Source organism: Periophthalmus magnuspinnatus, chromosome 8 (genome assembly GCF_009829125.3).
Source record: "Periophthalmus magnuspinnatus isolate fPerMag1 chromosome 8, fPerMag1.2.pri, whole genome shotgun sequence".
NCBI classification, from domain to species: Eukaryota; Metazoa; Chordata; class Actinopteri; order Gobiiformes; family Gobiidae; genus Periophthalmus; species Periophthalmus magnuspinnatus.
Genome location: NC_047133.1, coordinates 22,526,727 through 22,548,081, shown reverse-complemented (window position 1 = coordinate 22,548,081; position 21,355 = coordinate 22,526,727). Strand labels below are relative to the sequence as shown.

General features: G+C 38.2%; 1 protein-coding gene across 1 annotated transcript in view; it reads right to left on the bottom strand.

The window, feature by feature from the left end:
• hs3st2 (heparan sulfate (glucosamine) 3-O-sulfotransferase 2) overlaps positions 1-20,294 on the bottom strand; it is a 32,810-nt gene extending 12,516 nt beyond the window's left edge. Inside the window, exon 1 of the mRNA XM_033971211.2 lies at positions 19,807-20,294. Coding sequence (XP_033827102.1) covers positions 19,807-20,294 — 488 coding nt within the window. The remainder of the gene's footprint in view (positions 1-19,806) is intronic.
• Between the last annotated feature and the right edge of the window lie 1,061 nt (positions 20,295-21,355).

Here is a 21,355-nt window from a genome sequence, read left to right as displayed (position 1 = left end):
ACTGCTAATATACTCCAGATTATAGATATAGGAATGTGAAAAGTGTCCGATTTAAGCTGCAGATTTTCTCACGCTCAACTGATGCAATTAAGGTTAATAATCATCGTTATTGTTCCAGTTGATACCCATGGATTTTTCATTCAGCCTTTTTTATTTTTATTCAAACCATCTAATTGTCACTCCTTTAAAGCAGACCTATTACGCAAAATTGTCTTTTCAGAGCGTTTAACCATGCTATAGTTGTTTCCCCTTCTCATTTACCCTCCTGAAGTTGTTTTAGAGTGATTCGTGCATGTTTGAGCCATCATGTATTTTCAAGGTGCCATACTGTCAGTTAATTCCCATTTTCTCTGACAAATGTGATGAGGGTTGAAGGGGTTGACAAATTCACAGGTTTTTGTTGTGATGGTGTTTACGGCAACGTCAGCTCCCATTGGGCGCTTCAGTTTTGTAACTTGAAATTCAGCGGACCTGTTTGTTTTATTAAGTAATTTTGGATTAATGTTGTGATTTAAAATATGCAAATTGTAACATAAGGATCCAGAGGTGTCATAGATTGTAACTGTATAGCAGACACAAGCACAACAGGTCTTCATTAATAAAAATAAATAAATAAATAAAATAAAATAAAAATAACTGTAACTCTCAAAAATAAATAAATAAATAAATAAAAAATAAAAATAGGTATCTGTACTTTACTTTTCTTAAGTACATTTTTAACTGCATATTTTTTTTACTTTTACTTCACTACATTTGAATGAAGGTATCTGTACTTTCTACAGCACTACATTTGAACAGTAAAAGTATTTTTTATTATAGTTTGAGACCTGCTGAAAAGGCAGAGGGTTTATTTTTAACACGTTCATAGTTTGAGCAAACAAAATATGCAAATAAAAACAGCTAGACAAAAAAAAAAGTATTAATTAAACTAAATTCAGCCTAAATCTCTATCAAAAATCATTACATTTGATGCTCTTTAGGTACATTTTTAAACGGGTACTTTAATTCTTAGTAGTAGTACTTAGTAGTTTGGTTTTTTTTGCTGTGGGATCTGTACTTTTACTTCAGTGACAACATGAAATACTTCTACCACTAAGTAAAGCTAAACTATAGTAAGAAAGTATAATAGGCCCTTTAATATAAATTTGAAGTTTTTTGTTTTTTTTTCTTGTCATTAAAGGTGTGACATGTAAAGCTAATTATGTTCTATACTTACAGTGAAATGTGTGAGAACTGCTGCTTTCTCTTACTCTAAACATATTCATGACTTTTAGCGATTTATAAATGAGCCGACATCTGAGCGGGGCGTTTTTAAATGTATTTCATCAGTAGAGCTTGCGTACCTTATTTGCCCAAGGTCTATGATTTATTGCAGGTTTCACAGCACTAAATACACTGCAGCTAAATGGGCAGGGCATGGATCCTCTTCTTGATTCTTAGTGAAAGTTGAAGTCAGATCACATTACAGGCTTCACTCTGACATTTTAATCACATTGAGGAAATGAAGTTAGGTGTGAATGGATCTGTCCACTACTGTAGCACAGACCTGTTAGACTGTGGGCCAGACACAATTTGTTCAACATGGTTAAACTCAACTTTTAAGTGACCGCTGGCTCCAGGATCTAAACCTGATGACACTAATTATGTCAATGGGATTTTACTTTTGTAGAAGAAGAGAAGAGCCTTAAAATATCCAATTATCATAAACTGCGCAAATATGTAGGCTTAGATAACTCATTTGGCTCTCTATTAGTTATTATATATTTCATATTTTATTACTCAAAAAAAATACAAAAAAGTTAAAGGGAGAATGCCTGATTTTATATCTGTGAAAGGAGGAAGTAGAAGGTATTTAGTTCTTAATCACACCAAACCCTTTTGCACTAGTATTCACATGCACACATTTGTAGGCACATGCACAGAGAAATCGGCTCACATTGCAAAGCATCAGAGAGCGGCCTCTTCACATGAGTTTGTGATTGCCAAAATGTTTTATAATAATAATAGTAATAAAAATAATAATAGTCTTATATAGCACTTTTCCAGATGCTCAAAGTCGCTTTACAATTTCATGCATTATTCATCCACTCCATATTCAGTGATGATAAGCTTCTTTTGTAGCCACAGCTGCCCGGGGTCAGACTGACGGAAGCGTGGCTGCTAATCTGCACCATTGGCCCTTCCCACCACCACTAACATTCACACTCACACACAAACACGCACCACATTCATACTAGTCAATGTGGGTGAAGTGTCGTGCCTAAGGACTTGGAATTCCCAGTGGTCTCCCATCCCCAAGTACTAACCAGGCCCAGCCTTGCTCAGCTTCTGAGATCTGATGAGATCAGGTTTTGACAAGGAAGTTTGGCCAAGGGTTGCAGTCATATTCAGACAGAAGACAGCACTCTGACTATGTCTCAATGTGCCGCAATACACTCAATGGAGCAATTTGTTTTCTCATTTACAAGAGAAAAGTTGGATAGAGCAGCTTGCTACCTGCATTTTATCATCAAAAGCTTTCTGTCTTAATTAAGTAATTGCACTGAGATAGATAGACAATAACACAAGTTTCAGTCTACATTGTATATTAAGAATAATCTAAAAAATATGCAGCATTATATGTTTAACTTTTGGATAAACGTAAATAACAATGCACAATAGTCTTTATCCAGGTCTCTAGTGTAAAATGACTTTGAACAAGTTACTTTCAGAGCAGAAGTCTCCAGACTAATGAGCTTCCACTTGATATCCACTGCAAGAGCATAGGCTGACTCAAGTTTCCGTCTCTCAAAGTTTGGGGTCCAGGTGAAGCATTTTATATTTGTTGTTTTATGCTGCAGGAGAGTGCGAAGCTCCTTGATGTAGCGTCCATCGTTAACTTTAAAAAACAGAGCAAAAAAGTGAGTGGGCCTCTTATCTGCAGGTAGTTAGGTCGACACACTGAAGAATGTCAGTCATGCACTTCATTAATGAGCTGCTCAGTGCTGATATCTCCGGAGCTTTTGGTGTTGACCCTGAACGACCCACGAGGGCTTCACTGTTTATCTGCACTGAAGTTCACTCCCTTTGGACACTGCATTATCATTATGAAGTATGAGCCACAAACATGAGCGAAGGACTTCCTGTTAAGTGCAGCCTTATAGTTCTTTATGTTCCATGAGGTCAGGGAAGGACATGAATCTATACTATAAAACACTGTCAATCATTTCTTTGGATGAATCATCATTAAAGTTTGCAACTTAAGAAAGAGCTGTATTTGGACCCATATAAAACCAGACTGATATCTCTGTATTTTTTTTTTTTATACAGATTGATATCAGCCTGGTCTCCACATATGATCGTCCAATCAGATTAGTTTTTTTTCAGTGACATGTGAGAGGAAGGAGATCATTGGTCACCTCAGATTAACAGTTTAGTGCTTTACCCATTGATTCTGCAGATATCCGTCATTTTTTTCAGCCTTCTATGATATTTTTCCAGTACAGTCAACCATGCATGTCTCCAATTGGCTAATCCACCTGTCAATCACGCCCATTTGTGTTAGTTTTAGTGTAGTTAGCTCCTCTCTTCAGATAGATATAAGGCACTGTCCACCAGCAATCTGACCAGAACTGAAGAAGCGACTCCTACAACTTTTTATCCAGTTGACTGATTTGAATTTTTCTTTTACTATGGATCATGCCTGGACGACGGAGGGATTACACAGGCGTCTTTGTAAAGTATTGTATTCTGGATCTCAGGCAGGCAGATAACACTGTACAACACAATGTAACAGAACAGCACAATGCCGTTGTTGGCAGTGCATACACATAGCATCTGGTATGTGAATGTTGCGTTTATCATTTCTAACATATAAGCGACATATTACAATACCGTGTCAACATATGTTCATATTTAATCCATCCACACCAAATAAAACTGCTGACATGCACAGCCAAATCTTATTAAATACGACTAGTCTTAATACATACAGTCGAAGGAGAAAGAGAATCATTTCAACACAGTGTTCGGTTCCTTGGAGCAGTTTAAAGTTTGGCCATTCATACTTGCACTGTGCTGCATGAAGAATGTGTCTGCAGCGTCTCAGAACATACAATTTTAAACCAGTTCAAGCCCCCAGCGCCATAACAGTCAAACATGGTGACTCATGGAGCACAAAGAGTCTACCTAAAAAGTGGACCAAACTTTATGGCCACAAATGTGTGCTACTTCTATCTGCTCGACTCTGACAAGTTTAGAAATATGACGACTTACACCAGTGAAGTTATAAGTCCGACAATAGTTAGATATTTAAAGATGCACAATGTAACTTTTTTGGGTCCATCCCCTGCTCATTTACATGTAGATGTTGCACAGTAGGGCTTTACATTCATCACTCACACAAAGATTGCAGGTTTTTCCAGCAATAAACACCTTTAACTGAACAAAGGTAAGACAGATACATTTTATTACATACTTTGGCAGTGGTGGAAGAAGTAAAAGTACAAATACCAGAGCAAAAAAAAACAAAACAAACAACAACAACAAAACTCAAGTAAAAGTAAAAGTGTCATGAGAAAAAAAATCAACTTAAGTAAAACTATTTAAGCACCCAAAGTGTAAATGTACCTATATTGATTAAAAATAATACATATTTTGATCAACACTAACAATATGAATCAATTTCTTAATTTTTCTTATGCATTTTGTGTATTTATTTAGATCATGGTAAAAACAGTCCAGTTCACAAATATCGTGGAGAAGAAAGTACAGATCTCCAATGTAGTGATGTAAAAAGTATCCAGTGTCAAATCTACTTCAGTAAAGTACAGACAACTAAAAACTCTACTTAAACACAGTACTTTACTATTTGTACTTTGTTACCTTCCACCTCTGTACTTTGGAACATTATGGCAATATACGTCCATAGAAAGGACCCTCCACCAGGAAAGTGACACAGTGCATCTTTAGTCGTTGCCATTGACTATCTACTACATAAACGCAGAAGAACACGCTGGTACAAACAGTAAATCAAAGCACATGTAAAACGTCTTGCGGTGAGAAGAGATGGTTAGCAGTCCTAAGGGAATGAAAAGTCCCAGCACTCAAAAGTATATAGAGTGCAGTGTTTGGCAGCTGGGCCTGTCCAAACTTCCCGTAATAAGGCATCGTTTTCAAGTAAAATGCACTATAGTGTCCACATTTATCACATCATATCTCACAGTGTTAATATAATTACTGGATATATTGTCATCACAGTTTTGCCTGGCTGTTCTCTTGGTGTCACGGTATATTTTGACAAGATTTTGATATTAAAACTTGCCCTTTTACCCTTCGCTCTGTCCAGAAGAATATGGCTGTCCTAATGATGTCTTGCAGGGGAGCTGTAAAGCTGGATTTTGGAGTTTTTATTCTGGTCATGATCCGTACAGTCTTTTCAAGCAAAAATACGACTCAGATGAAAACCAGTGGGTGGGGAGGCGCTTTGGTCATTATGGGTCAACTGTAGGTCAGGTTTTCTTTTGGTCTTTTCAAGAAGCTGAATTGAAATGAGTCCATTGGTTTATTATAGCGTTTTCTTAAATGCAGTATCTCAGGTTCATCATAGATCGGGAGCACTAGAGCTAAGAAAGGTCAACTTTGAATCATCTGCTTGTGAACAATCAATGCTCTGATGTCATTTTTATGCATTCTGAATGTAACTTCCTTCTTTCCTGCCGAGAAATAGCACTACATAAGACTGGACAAACAGAACGTGGAAACTGTGGGTTAATTTGAAAACTGCAGAAAACATACATTAACAGTTGTAGTCCAAGAATAACTATTTTTGCAAGTATTTGTACAGTTGTGGTAACGAAGAAGCTCTTTCAAAAGGCAAAGCGGTTAATCTACATTCCTACTCTCACGGTCATGAACTCTGAGAAATGACCAAAAAGACAAGATCTCAGATACGTGTCCCACCTGGAGGAGGGCCCTGGGGAGACCTAGGTCACACTGGAGGATCTATGTCTCTTGGCTGGCCTGGGAACATCTTGGGGTCCTACCGGAGGAGCTGAGGATCTGGAAAAAGTGTCATCCCTCACAACCTGGCCCCAGATAAGCAGAAGAAAACAGATGAATGGATTCGTACATTTCCCATATGGATGAATAGATTTGTTGTCAATAGTAATAGTAATTGCAATTGTAAGTAAGTAAGTGCTTCGTTATTATCACTGTAAATACCACAAGTGCCTAATATATACCTAGTTATAACCGTCGCAAATATATAGTAATCGCCACATTTTAATTACTGCTGTAGTGCTAGTGTATGTACCATGTAATTACTGGTGTAAGTGCATATCAATAGCCACTGTAAGTAATTGCCACATCTAAGAAACAATTGTGTACAGAACAAGAAGCTACAACAGTATTTCTGAAGTTGATTTTCACACCATTTTCTGTAACCACACGATGATTGAGCATGTTCATTTCAAAGTCATATTGTCATTATCTTCCCTGCCTTTCTATTCATCGTAATCAGCGAGCTGCCTGGCCCATACAGGGTATAATATCTGAACTGTGGAGTTGCTTTACCTACCATGCGCTAGTCATGCAGCATCCATAATAAATCACCCTTCGGCAATTTCCCAACTCAGACTTATGCTAAATCCACACAATTACAGTTACAATGAACACAATGTGCCATTGCTCATATTGTATGTGTGAAAATGACTAAGTTATCCTCCTGTTGAGAGCCCATTACACAGTCTGCATGCATTCATTCCACTACAATGTTTCCAGGTAATTATGATGAGAAATTATCCAAAACATGTTCACAGGTGGTGAGAATTTACATAGTTTAAACGCCTGGGCCACTGCTGTTACTCTCTGTTGATTTGTTTAAACTCAGTTATGTGTCAGATCACTTTTAAACATACAGGCCCTGCAGAACTTCAACAACACGTGAACAACACGAGTACTTTTGTATTGTATATAGGATGTCCCCATTCCCCCTGTGTAGATGTCATGAGTTCTGTAAGGTTTAGCATTCGAACTCTCACGATTATTACAATATCGTCTTATCGTTCAATTTGTGGAAGCTGGAACAATATTTTTTGGGGTCAGTATTTATCGTGTGTACTTTTTCTTTGCACTACTGGGAAATGTTTGGTTAGTTTTTTAGCTATAGGATAAGATTTAAGCCGTAAAAAGACTCATTATTATAATTACAATTTTTTAATAATATATGTATAATTACAATTTTTTTATAATATATAGATTTAGCATAGGTTTTGTGGTTTAAATCTACTCTTGAGGTTTTGCGGCAGTGGCATAAATGAGTTTCAATATTATTGTTTATCTGTCATGAGGCACATATTCTATTCCTGTTTCATCTCCCTGTGTGTTCTCCTCCCTCCCTCACCTGTCTGTACCTGGAGCTGGGCGGAGCTCTCGGCTCCTCCCGCGCGCACCTGCTTCCCATCGGGGCAATCAACACACCTGCTGTGGATAAGAGGAGCTGAAACCAGACACTCGGTGCCAGATCGTCCGCGTGTCAAACGTTCCGGTTCTGCCGTCCGTTCCAGCTCCTGATTTCCGGCTCTGCTCCTGACCCTGCGCTCCCGCTCCAGTACAGTCTGCTCCCTGTCTTCACCTCCTGGTCTCGTCCTGGCCTCCGGCCCAAGCCACGTCTCCAGCTCTGGCTCCTGTTCTTTGGACTGCTTCTGCTCGGTCTCATCTGGTTCCGTCCCCGGTCCTGTCCTCGCTCCAGTTCTGGTTGTTACCTGTCTCTGTCTCCGTTCTTCACGACGCTTCCCTGGGCCCTGGCTCGCCCCCGCTGCTCGCCCTTTGTCGGATTAATGAACTCTTGTTTGATTGTGCACTAACTGTAAATAAAACACTGTAAATCTGCCCCGAGTTCTGCACCTCTTTGGTCCACCCTTCCCCAGCCATTACGACATTATCTTTATTTTTACTTAAGCAATATATCAAACTTCAAAACTTGTTATCGTGACAGAAAAATAACACCTCAAAGGCCCATATTACACTATTTTCTGATCTATGTTATAACATTTTCTCATCAAAAACATAAGTTGTGTTTGTTTCATTCATGCATGTTTAACAGGTAGCTATTAACTCGAAAACTATATTAAATGACATAAGTTATTAATTAGGGTTTTAATTGTGTCAAAGTGTAGTTGTTATTATAAAGTGGTTGTTTTATTCAGTGCTGAAACAAGGTATGCAGAAACAAGCCACTGATTGGCCGGAAAACATAATCACATTGTATAAAAACTTCTTCTAGATTGGTGCGCTAAACAAAAAATGAACCACTTGACCTTCTAATTATCACTTATTATACTGCGTTTAATCTAATTAGCGCTAAACGTCTCATCGGGAGAGCGGGCACGGAGCATATTGGTCTGATTTCCAGCCGTATTCACCATGAGGAGTATAACTGCTGGAGCCATGAGACTTTGCATTACACTGTCACCTCCCACTGGACTACAAATGTGTGCCATTAGAAAAAACATAATGAGCTCTGGCTATTGAACAATGCACAGGAAACACACCAGGACGAACCCAAATGCCACGTTTAGCTGCTCCCCTGAGTCGTTTATTTACAACCCGCTGATGTATCTAAAAGATGATGATAGTCTTTACTGTTTAGGTGTTATCACAGCCACATAATATGCAGTCATTTTCACAAGGTTTTGAGAAAAATAGAGGGAGGGGTGTTAGAGAAAGGAGGGTTACGTAAACGGATGTACAAAGCTTGGGTAGAATGTCAAAAATTGTACCTTATTCTGAAAAACTGTGCTTGAACAAGAAGGGAAACAGATGGAAACAAACCTGGGAACCCTTATTGACAAAGTTTGACTCAATAAACCTTGGACAAACTTGAAAATAGCAGTAGTTTTCTGTGCACGCCGGACCAGGATGTGTGTGGGTGAGTGTGTGAATGGAAGGATGTATGGGTATGTTTTTTTTCTTTCTTCTTCTTTTATATATGAAATGCAATTTTTGTTTTGTCCCTGGAAGTTGACATTCAAAAAATGAATTAATAAAAAAATAAACCAAAAAACAAACTGTACCTTACTACACAACTTCCATAGAGATACATTAGCAAAGATGATATAAAAAGTAAACATAAGAGTCATGGAACATCCTGGTAAAATGCTGAATGAATATGAGTCAAGCAGATTTTGAATGAACACTAACTTTAGCATTTAGCATTTTAAACTTTGCATTCATAAATTTAAGGATCTGCAACTCCTCAGCTGGGGAAAGACTGAGGAAAGCTCGAAGATGCATTATGCCTGTCTGGAGCTGGGCTTGTTTTCTGCCAGTGGAAACCATTAGCAGGATGTAGTGTTATTCAGACAAGGAGCTTCATGTTGATATATGATTAAAATGCCCCTTTCTTTCCCAAATATGGCCACATGGATCGGAACTGCACTTGTAGGATTAACTCTATTATTAACACCACTCAGAACAATCAAAAAACACATCACACCTTATTCAGCCCTGCCCACTTTTGCCGTAAATGTGACTAAACTGCACTTTCTTTGTGGTGGTACTTCTGGTTAAGCAGGAATAACATTTATTTCAATGGAGAATTTGAGAAAAGTTTCGCCTCATATTTATAGTATTTACTTATATTTATATTAAGTGTGTTGTATGTATAGTGTGTGTGTTGTGTGTATAGTGAGTGTGTCGTGTGTACAGTGAGTGTGTTGTATGTACAGTGAGTGACTGTGTCGGTGTGTTACATTTGAGTCACGTTGGCTATAATCTTTGCATATTAACATTTTAAGATGTGCATTAATATGTGCTGTCCCTTTCCAAATAAATAAAAATAAGAATGAAAAGAAAAATCTGATATAAAGTAGATAGATTTTTTTGTTCTATGTTCACCAATAAGTCCACACTGTACTCTGTGAGGCTTTGTCGTCCATATAGAACACAGAAGATCGACAACTTCATGCAAAATAACACAACCACAGTGACGAAGACGGCGCGCATGGCAACTTCAGGAATAAGGTGAATAGAGGCCTTAGAAATTCAACTACAGATGACATTTTTGAAAACTATTTTGCTGGTGAAAATATTTTTGTCTTCTATTTCTTTTCCAAATCACACTCAGTATACAGTGTCTAGTGCAGCTGCACGTCTTCACACATCTGAGCTGTGCTATCACACTGTCAGGGCTGTGTTTGGAATAGACCACATGACTGAATAGCCACATATAACAGATATTTGCTAAGAAATGTAGGTACCACTGTAGAAATATAGGTACCACTTTGTTATAACTGCACCTTAGTATGAACAAAGACTTGACCCATAATGATTTTCTGATCTGTTATAATGTTGTTTATTCATGAAAACCAAATCACTCATGTTTCACACACAAACCCTGCATATTTAGGCTGAGTTCTTCTCTTAAAACAGAAAACACTGTTTTCCACCTTGTGATGTCATGTGGTAAACTCCATACACCTTCACTAGAATCATTTGGAATATTTCAGCTCTGTAATTGCCAATCTCTATGAAACAAAAGGTAAAAGGTAGATGTTAAAATTAAAACTACCTCATGACATCACAAGGTGGAACTGAGCATTTTGAGTAGATAGACAGACAGATAAACGGTTACTCAAAAGTGTCAATGAAACAAAACACAACTTATGTATGTTTTTGATGAGGTTAAATCACAATAGTCAAATTTGCATAACACACACTAATATGTGACAAGTGGAGCGCTGGCTAAATAAACAGGCAATATATGAATGTGCAGCAGTGGTCATCCCTCAGACTCCAATAGACACAAACATTCTTCTGTGTTAATCCTAAACTTTAGTGACAGCAAAGGACACTCCAAGTTGGGACAGCCCACACACCAGTAGTTCCACTCCTGGACTTAAACTTGACAAAAACTACAAAAGGACTTTAATGGGGGGAGAGTGGGAGGAGAAACTCAGACAGCATTTGATCTACGGTCAGCGGGGATACAAGGGTTCACTTGGGGAGGAAGTTAACAAGCTGACAATCTCTAAATGTGCGCTAAGGCTCGCTGGCTACAGGCTATTTCTTGAATCACAATGAGAATCTTGACACTAAAAAGGTGACATATAATTCCTGGCCGTTCAAGTCATCATCACAAACTTTTGCAACCTGTTGGGGTGGATCTGATCGTCAGTTTTTAATGTAAGATTTTAAAGGTGAACTGTGTAACTTTTCTAGTGGAGGGTGTGCTAGCTGCTTGTCTCCATTGAGAAATTATTGCTTTTCTTGGAATGTTATGTCGTTAAATTTATCTTATCTTATCTTTATATTAAATTGCGTGTATTTAACTAGCAAAAATATGCATCCTCACTGAGAGCGGGGCTGCCTCTCCATAGATCTGACTTGTAACATGGCCAGCTAGCACCATATTTTTGACTACATACATGAAGATAGATAAGTTTAGCGTCAAGATGTGGAACATTCTTGGCAAAGCTATAAGTATTTCACGTTTTCTAGCTTAATAAATGTCCACATTTGGAAAAAAAAGAAAAAAAAAGACCTCTGTTTCCAACAAGGTATTTAGGAATTGGAGCTCCCTCTGCTGTCAGCAATGAACAATGAGAACACAAACAAATTGCTAATCGACCCATGTGTTTTTCAAGTGAGCACAATTTGACTATTTCGGAAGTATAAGTCTGGAGATGATTTATGGACCGTGTAGAAGTCTGAATTTTTACCTGTGATGTAACAATCCAGGCAAAATAGAGCATTTTTGAGTGCTCACAGAAGGCAATTTTGGATTAATGGATTAATAAAACAAGTGCGAATGAAGCAAAATACAACTCTGAGTATTTATTTGATGAGTGACAACAATAAAACAGCTAAAAACAACAACAAAAATAAAAATCTATTTAGCATAGTATGTGTTCTTCAAGCCTGATAAAATAGCAGATTTCACAGGGGGGGGAGAGAAGAGAGAGTTGTTTGGTAATTAATGTTAACATGTCTTGAAGCAGCAGTGCAGTGAAGACAGCTCATTAATATTTCAGGGTATAAGGCCCGGGTCGTGTCTGGCTCTGTAATGTGCACTTTTCTCTTCCAACTTTCCGTCCTCATCAACCTTTTATTCTGATGATACTGTTCCCGCGCTCCCTGCCTCCCAAAGCCAATTAATGTAGAGCAGAGGAGAGGCATATTCTCAAACTATTTCAGCACCGCTCGCACGGCTTCAATGGGAAGCGTTCCTGACGTATGTGAAATCAATAGAGGAGAGATGCCCTTTAAAGTCTTGATGGTGTGTAGCGGCGACATGGTTGTGTTTGATCTGCATGATTTGGTCGAATGGGCAGAAAACATTTTGGCGTCGACATGGAGAATAAAAAGGGGAAAGGAGAGGCTGTGTGTGTGTCCGGTGCAGAGGGGGCAGTAATGAACATGTTTCTTCTGGGTTCAAATGATGTGTCATGTGTGGAACGTAACAGAGCGGAGCCAATGGTCACACTAGGATTTGGATGACCTGGTGCAAAAGAAGGCTGAGTTTTATGCTTTCATTTTAAATACAAATATATATAGCACTTATATTATTAAAAAAGTATTGCTTGAATCCTTAGGTGCCAAACTCACTGCATTGTGTAACTATCGTGGTAGAAACTTGCTCCGTGAAGATGTTTTTGCCTTGAATGTTTCCCAATATGACATTTAACTACGCTAACTCCATGGAAACAAGCAGATGGCACCAGTAGGACATGTTTTGATCCGTGCAGATTTGACCCCTCTCAGTAAGAATGCATGACATATTGTGCTCGCGTTTCCTCTACAGTTATAATCTACGACACCCGTGGATCATTATTTTATCAATTGGACGTTTTACATTGCAATATAATATAAAACAACTTAATAAAAGAAACAAGTCTACTTAGAAAACCGCAGTACCCAATGGGAGCTGCCGTCGCCGTAAACGCCATCACAACAACGAGCCGCGGAGCTGTCAGCTGCTCCTATGGATAGCTGCAGGGGAAGAGCGCTAGTGAGCGGTCAAAACTGTCAGGTATGAAAACAAACTAAACCTTGGTCTGAAAAACACACACACACACACACACACACAAAAATCAATTAAAATAAAAAATATATATACACTGCCTGGCCAAAAAAAAAGTCGCCATCAATAACCTGGTCATTCAGTATATTCAGGTGTCAGCTGACCTCATTCTTTAAGCACAGACTGATGCTGAACCTAGACCTGACCAGCTGCAGCAACCACAATCTATTTGCATAGTTAAATCCAGGTGGCAACTTTTTTTTTTTTTTTTTTGCGTTAGACAGTGTAAATATATCCTACGAGTATCACTGATGAAGAAGCAGGTGGCGGTGAAAATGTGGAGCGTTCACAATATGGCCTCTTGAAAATAAGTGATTAAATTGTTCAAACATGCCCGAAACACTTCAAATACAACTGTGAGAAGGGAAATGCGAAACGGAATCAACACCTGCAATTGAATTAGTGCAAGATTGACAGGATGTTTAATGCTACACTGTGGAACATTCCAGGTTAATGACTCCTCTACAGAAACATGTAGTGGACTCTCATCAGAAAAGATACACACTGCACCTGTCGTTAAAAAAAAAAAAAAAAAAAAAAAAAGGTTGATTTTTAACAAGTGTGCACTCATGTATTTCAACTTTTGGATGTGTTAAAAATCTCACTAAAACATAACTTTGGTGCAGCTAACAAATGCGGGAAAATGAATAGAAGCAGCAATGGCTAGTCTACACCAAATAAGAAAATCTGACCTCTATATACCTGCACTTCATTGATAGTCAAAAACACAAGAGCAATTTTCCAGGACGCAATACAATTTTGTCCCGAGATTTAATTCCCAAGGTTAATATAATAAAGCCCGCTGCTGAAATTAATTACTCAATTAACAGGAAATAATGTGCGTAGTTGATTAATGTTTTAAGTCGTTTATCACAGTGACCACCACACAAGGCTCTGTTGCTCATTACATGCTGTTGAGTAGTTCAGTGGATGAATTATGCATGAGGGAGAAGTTTGTGATGCTGACTTTGACAGTGACGGCCTCTCTTCCTCCTCTTTTAACTTGTGCCGTGATATAAAGTAAGTTATGGGGCTAGCAGTATAGTACAGAATACAGCGTCTAACCTCCAGCTCTGTCAAACCTCTTGTTGCTTTGATATTTCTCCTATACAGTCCACTCAGCGGGAGTCCAGACACCTTTTCACTTGTGAAATCACCTGCTGATTAAAAACTCTGGGCTTACAGAGTGTGCATATGAAAGTACATGCAGGAAAAAAAAAAAAAAAGGTGGTGGCATTGTCAAAAATATACACTACCAGAAAAAAGTCGTAATATTACGAGAATAAAGTAATATTTTTATGAGAATATGGGCTGCTGTGTGTGAATGAGTGACCAGTGCGTTGTGTGTTATGGAGAATTTGGAGCATTTTGTTCAGATAAACTTTCAACTGGGGTTTACACACGATGAAATACTGTGTCTTCTAGCCCACCATCACCACACTGTCATCAGTATAAGTACTTTGAAGGGACACTGCAAGCATTTGAGTTTGTTTAGTCGGAGGAACCAGACAGATTTGGAAGAAATTGCTATATCTGAACAAAATGCTCCAAATTCTTCATAACGCACTGGTCACTCATTCACGCACAGCAGCCTATACTCTCATAAAAATATGACTTTATTCTCATAATATTACAACTTTTTTCTCGTAATATTACGACTTTTTTCTCATAATATTACGACTTTTTTCTCATAACATTACAACTTTTCTCTTGTAATATTACGAGAAAAAAGTATTTTTCTGGCTTCGACTTTATTCTCGTAAAATTACGACTTTAATGTCGAAATCCTACGACTTTATTCTTGTAGCGCCCGCATATTTTTTTTTTATTTAAGTGACCCTTATACTCTGCCGTATTTTAAACCCTGTCACACACTACAGGATTTTTAAATGTGTGACAAAAAGCGCAGAACACAGCCACAAGGAGAATCAGACAAGAATTACTGCAGTGGGATATGGCAGTGAAGAGACCGTACACCACAAGCTAAAAGTCGTGAGCTATCAGAACTATAGCGCAACTCGCATCAGCTGTTTCCTGTCTACAGTAAAGCGACTCGCTCTAAAGTGTTCAAAAAATCAGAACATTGCACTACTTTAAATGCAAGTCAAAACTGTGTTGTTATTATTATGTGTGACACGTGGTGCAATATTAATGCACAGAGAGGCTAGTGATAAACTACACAGGAAGCAGAATCGTGTTTACTGTAGCAGCAGCTTCACCCTGATTCTGGCTGCACAGATTTATGTAAACAGACCCATGTGAGGATATACTCTCACCTTTTTACTTTGGAAGAACCTCAAACTGGACTAACAGCGCTGTTTTCTGGACTGGGTGTTACTATTTATGGAGGACACTTTCTGAAGGGTAATATGGATGAGAATGATACAGTTTAACTTTACACTTTCTGAGAGGTGACACAGTCGGATTTAAATTATTTTCAGTATTTCATGTTGTATGTATCTTGCTCCTCTGTGTCCCCGACTAGTGACGCCTCGACGCAATACTGTTATCAGATATCGGCATTGATACTGAAAAATGATGTAAATTGATGTAATAAGACAATTTACTGGTCATAGTTGGCCAAGAAAGTCTGATAATGTTTGAACTTTTATTTATACAAAGTTGATCTGTAGTCATCTTGAGGGATAAAGAACAGTTATGCAAAACATTTGGACCAGTTTTGTCTTATTTTTATTTTAGTTTAAAGGAAATAAATGTGAGAAGAAGAAAAATGGTGCTAATTGTTCTACAGTGTGCGGCGGGTTTAAAGATGCACTGTGTAACTTTTTGGTGGGGTGGTCTGTCACATGATTGTCTCCATAGAAATGAATAGCTTGGTCTGGATAGTTTCACTGTATGGCAACAAATGTATCTATTCAATTACTATTCAGTGTTTTTATTGCTCAGAAATACATTGAAAAACATATACGCATAATTGCTGTGATCGTGTCTTTCCACAGATCTGACCCGTAACTTCATCTTTTGCTGGCATTTGCTTGTCTCCAAGGAGATACATTTTTGCCATTTCACAAACGCATTAGTGTCGCTGGGTGAACTGCTTTGAGTTTGATTGCAGGGAGAAGAGTATTTTATATGTGGTCAGTGCAGGGTTGTTAAGCAGAAAACACATAATGTATTCTAATGGTGTTCTTTCTTATTCTGAATTGTGTGAATAGATTTGTTCAGTGGAAGAAGGTCACGATTGCACATATTTCTTTGGAGTTTTTTGGGGACATTGGCAGATTTCTCTCTCGACTTTGATCAATGAGGCGTACCCCTTCTTGACTGCGACCAGTTTACAGTAAGTATAGTGTTAAATGAGACAAAGTATAGCACGTATTCAGTAGTTACATATTACCACTTCAGTTTTGAGGCGTGTTTTTGATTTGTTTGAAGGGTAAAGCATTGACACACACCAAACAGAAGCCAAATCCACATGCACATTTAATCTCTATGGACAGTTGTTATCTGGTACGTGGCAGTTGTCCAAACATTATGACAAATAACACAGAGCCCACACTTACATAATCAACATCACTCAATCAGCTGTCACTCTGAGAACTGCAGCATTGTAAACCTATTATGTAAAAAGTACAAGGACCAGTCACCACCTGTGGGATGCAGCGACCTGTGTGGTATTGTATTTTCTGACACATTTTTAATCACACATTTTAAGAGATTCTGACCGACACGAACGCCCACAAGACACACAGTTGTTTTGGAGACGCTCTGGTTGTGTTAGGTAATCGCTATTTGACCGTAATCCTTTTGGTGACCCATTTTTTTAACCTTGATGAATGCACCTGACCCAACAACAACTGATACAAACCTGGAAATTGGTTTAAGCAGTAATCATAATGAATTGGATGGATTTTGGCTTTGTAATTAATCAAATTTTACAGAATTATAATTATTGTTTGCAGATCGACATGATCAGTTTGGGGCTTTTTATTTGATGTGGTCTATTTTCCAGTCCTGACACAGTAAAAGCATGTAATTTGGAGGGGAGAGCAAATTTTAGAGGAAGAAATTAGAATTTTTTTTGTGTGTCTGACTGCCTAAACAGCTCTTTTGTCTTTGTACTTGATGAGTCTTACTTTTAAAAAAAAGGAAAAAAGAAAAGAGAAAAAATGACTAAATGAAATAAAAAAGTAATAATAATAATCAAAAATTGTGATTGATCAACACAAGACAAAAAAACTAAGATTTTATGTATTTATTTATTCTTTATTATTATTATTATTATTATTATTATTATTATTATTATTATTATTATTATTATTATTATTATTATTATTATTATTATTATTTTATTTATTTATTTGCCTCTTTATCTGTCCTAATATAAACTGATATAGATGTTATACTCTCCACACTACAGTTGCTTGTGGTCATGTATTTGCTCTCACAAATCAAACTGCTCAATCAAAATTCCCAGTGCACTTCTCAAATCTCTTCATGAGCTGCAGAAGTAGTTTAATGATTGGCTTTAGCTCTGAGCTTAAAAAACAAGTGTGCCCTTGTTTGTTGATATGGTTCATCTCATTTAATTAAATCCGTGGTGAGAACAATATAATAAGGAACAACTGTTTGTAAAATGGCCGCTTTGGAAGCTCTACAATTCAATTAAGTAACTCACCACTGGCACCCCTGCAACAAAAGCAGCACGGGGGATGAAAGGAGAAGAAGAGTGGGATTAATGAGACACAATAAGGATTAGACAGCACGATTTAGAATTTATTTCATATTTGAGTCTTTTTGGGTTGTAAAATTCGACTTTCTCAATAATGTTTCAATCATTAAACCTCAGCCAATAAAAACAGCCACTGTGTATTTACATATTTTAAGCTAATTACATATTTTTCCACAAATATAAAATGTGCTTTCTTAAAAAAAAAATAAAAATACTGCATTCAAAGCAAATCGTACAAATTGTGAAATCGACTGAATTAATTTCAACCCCCTGTGTCTCCTTTGCCAATCACGATTATTTTTCAAAAAGAACTGTCTTTGGATCTTGGGAAATATAAAAACAAACTGATAAGCTGGTTCTTTTCATTTTATTCCTGAAGTTGCATGGGGCGGCCGATCTGGACAGCAAATAAGTTCTTTGTGGACCACAGAGCCGCTTTGAAACGTCCCAGAGAATCAGTGCAGTGTCGACTTGTTGGTCACATGAACATACAACGTTTTACACAAATCAGCCTAGTTTACAACATATTTTAGCTGCAAAACGTTTCTCAAATTTTCCATTGAAATGACTGGGATTCAGCACGGTTTAACAGCATTAAGGTCAAAAGTGGGCGGGGTCAAATGAGGTCAATACATTTCTATAATCCACTGACTGACAGATGCTATTCATTATACATGCTGGAGGGTCTAGACTGGACTTCATCACTTCCTCTGGTTTTTGTAGGCGTTGATTAGTGTCTCGGTGTTGGTGCTAACGGGGATACAGCTGATAGGCAGCTCTAACGATGTAATGTCCCCCACACCAAAGTTGGATGGAAAGTTGGATCTTTCAACTTTCAGACTTTGTGTTTATGAACACAGTACAGGCCACAGGAAACATAGTACGCGTTTGTTCATGCCACTAAGTCACCGATTTCTTTAGAAGTTATTATTTAAACTGTTTCACCTAAGTGTTTCTTTCACACCCAACACCGAATGGAAAGCACCTGCTGTAATGTAACACCCAGTGAGCCAAAACCACATAATTAAAGCGTATCATAACAGAAATAAACGCAAAAACATAAAACCAGATATTAAAGGTCAGATATTACGCAAAAATTGACCATGTTTCCTCATCAAAATCATACATGGAGTTGTGTTTTGTTACATTCACACATGTTTGAGTAACACTTAATTATTAGTCTGTCTATATATCCAAAGCTCAAAATGTGATGTCATGAAGTGGTAGTTTTTACATTTAATTCAGTAGAGATGTTTGTGATGAGGAAACATTATAACATAGATCTGAAAATAGCATAATATGGGCCCTTTAACCTGGACTAAAACTATATATAAGCAAACAAAAGCGCCATGCCGGTGATAAATGCACTCACAAACTTCCAACTTCCAACGGAGAAGTACTGGCACATTTACGCTTTGCACCATGAGTATTTTGTTCAGCTCTATACATTTTATACACTCTACTAGTTCTATATAATGCTTAAATTCTCTATAGCTCCCTCCGATGTACTGTGCACTGTGGGAGTGATCTGATTATACAGGAGCCAGGGAGCTGTCCGTTCAGCACCACAAGCATCTGCTCAAAGCTTTTATCTGAAACATGACAAACTCTGCGTACATGAATGTCCACACATGATAAATACCAGGTGATTTTAACCTTTAGTTTAAATTTTGTGTGTGATCGGTGCAGTTTTAGTGGTGCACACCTTTTGTTGTAGAGTAAACAGATGAAAAGAAGAGAAAATGAGTTGCACCTATAGTCAAAATTGCTGTAAAATCCACTAATTAATTGACACAGCAACAATGTTATGTGGTTTATGGGTTTTTTCTAGTCTCTCATGTTTGTTAGTTTTACATAAATGCTCATTATTGCTCGAGTTGTGGAGTTTTAAGCATCAACAGCAGTGATTCCCTTTAAATACCATGAAATCACTGCATAGGTTAAGAAGTAACACGTGCCAAATGACTGAACACCGCGTGCACAAGTCTGACCATGGTGCACAGAGATAATAATAACAGCAGCAGCAGCAGTAGTGTGCGTGGTCTGCCCTCACCTGTACCAGTCCAGTCCTCGGTCATAGTTCCGGTCAAAGAAGTGTGGCTCTGTGCCCAGCGCGCGCACATCTGGGTGGATCCGGATAAACTCCAGCACCGCTCTCGTGCCTCCTTTCTTCACACCGACTATGAGCGCGTTGGGCAGCTTCTTATTCCCGTACTTTTGCGCCACGCTTATGTTTTTATTATTCAACTTCCCTTCGCTCCAGTGACTCCCGGCTGCGCTCGTTCCAGCCGCGTCTCGCTGCGCCACTTTAACGTCCACCACAGCCGATGCGCATCCCTCCTCCACTTTCCCCAGAAGTTTCTTTCCTCCCGCGTTCTTGCTCGTTACGCACCGCTTGTTCTCGTACGCGTGGTTGGTCATGATTGTTCCGCGGCAGAAGATGATACTGTAGCATAAATACGTGCAAGAGAGTGAAATGGTGAAAATGAAGGCAAATCTGGCGCTGAATCTGTTTGGAGAGGTGAGGAGCCTATGTGCCATGTCTCCATTGGTTCAAAGTGCTGCATGTTGTTCCATCCGAGCGCGCTCTGCTCTGTGCTCTGCTCTGGTTACGGTCTGACAGTGATAAAGGCGCGCAAGTCACACATATTGGTGAAGTGGGGAAGTGCGCGCGCGTAATTCCACTGTAAACATTATAACCTGTCTCTGTAACGCACGTGTCTGTTTCACACTGCATCCACACCCTGAACGAATCGCATTTAGACCAGAACATGTTGCCCCAAAACACATGATCCAAACACTATCCTTCCTGACGTCATATTTCATAATCTTTTGAGCAAATTCTGTTTTAAAGGGGATCTTGAATGCTTCACATCCGACAGGATATTGATCTAAACGAGCAGATCTGCGCCTTTGCAAATGTATGTAGAGAAGACGAGGTTTTCAAAGCTTCAAGACCTCCAAATGTCATGACTCTTACTGCATCTCTGACATACCAAAGAGATTCTGGAGGTTTGAGGGGATTTGTGCGTCACTGGTAAAAGACACTCTGCTCAACAGTCTCACCTTGAAGTGTTTATAGGCAGAGAAGATGTGAACTTTCTTTCAAAAATATGAAGTGCTTCATGAGTGCTTATGTGTGCTCTGTGACTTAGAAGTAAAGAGGACTTGGTAAAAAATTAAAAACAAACAAAAGTAACTAGAAATAAATAAAAATGAACAGTCTGAAAAATAAAATGGCATGAGGTGGAGATATTGAAGTAGTGACAGGTGTATTATTCTGACGATGGACTGCTGTTCTATCAAATATGAACCAAATGTGTTGATTTTGGTAGAACTACTTTTTTTTTTTTTCACCAATATCTAAAATACAATTGTCCTTATAAAAAACAAACAAACATACAATTATGAGTGTACAACTATTTGTGTTAATTGTGTCATTAAAATGATTCCGCTCTGAGAGGAGCTGTTCAAATTCCAAACATACATTTGACAACAGTAACATGATTTATTTGATTCTGTGTCCAACATGTTTAAGTCTCACAAAGGTCGCCTGATTGTGGCTGGTGTTAGACCTGCATGTTTTAATCAACCTGAGGAAA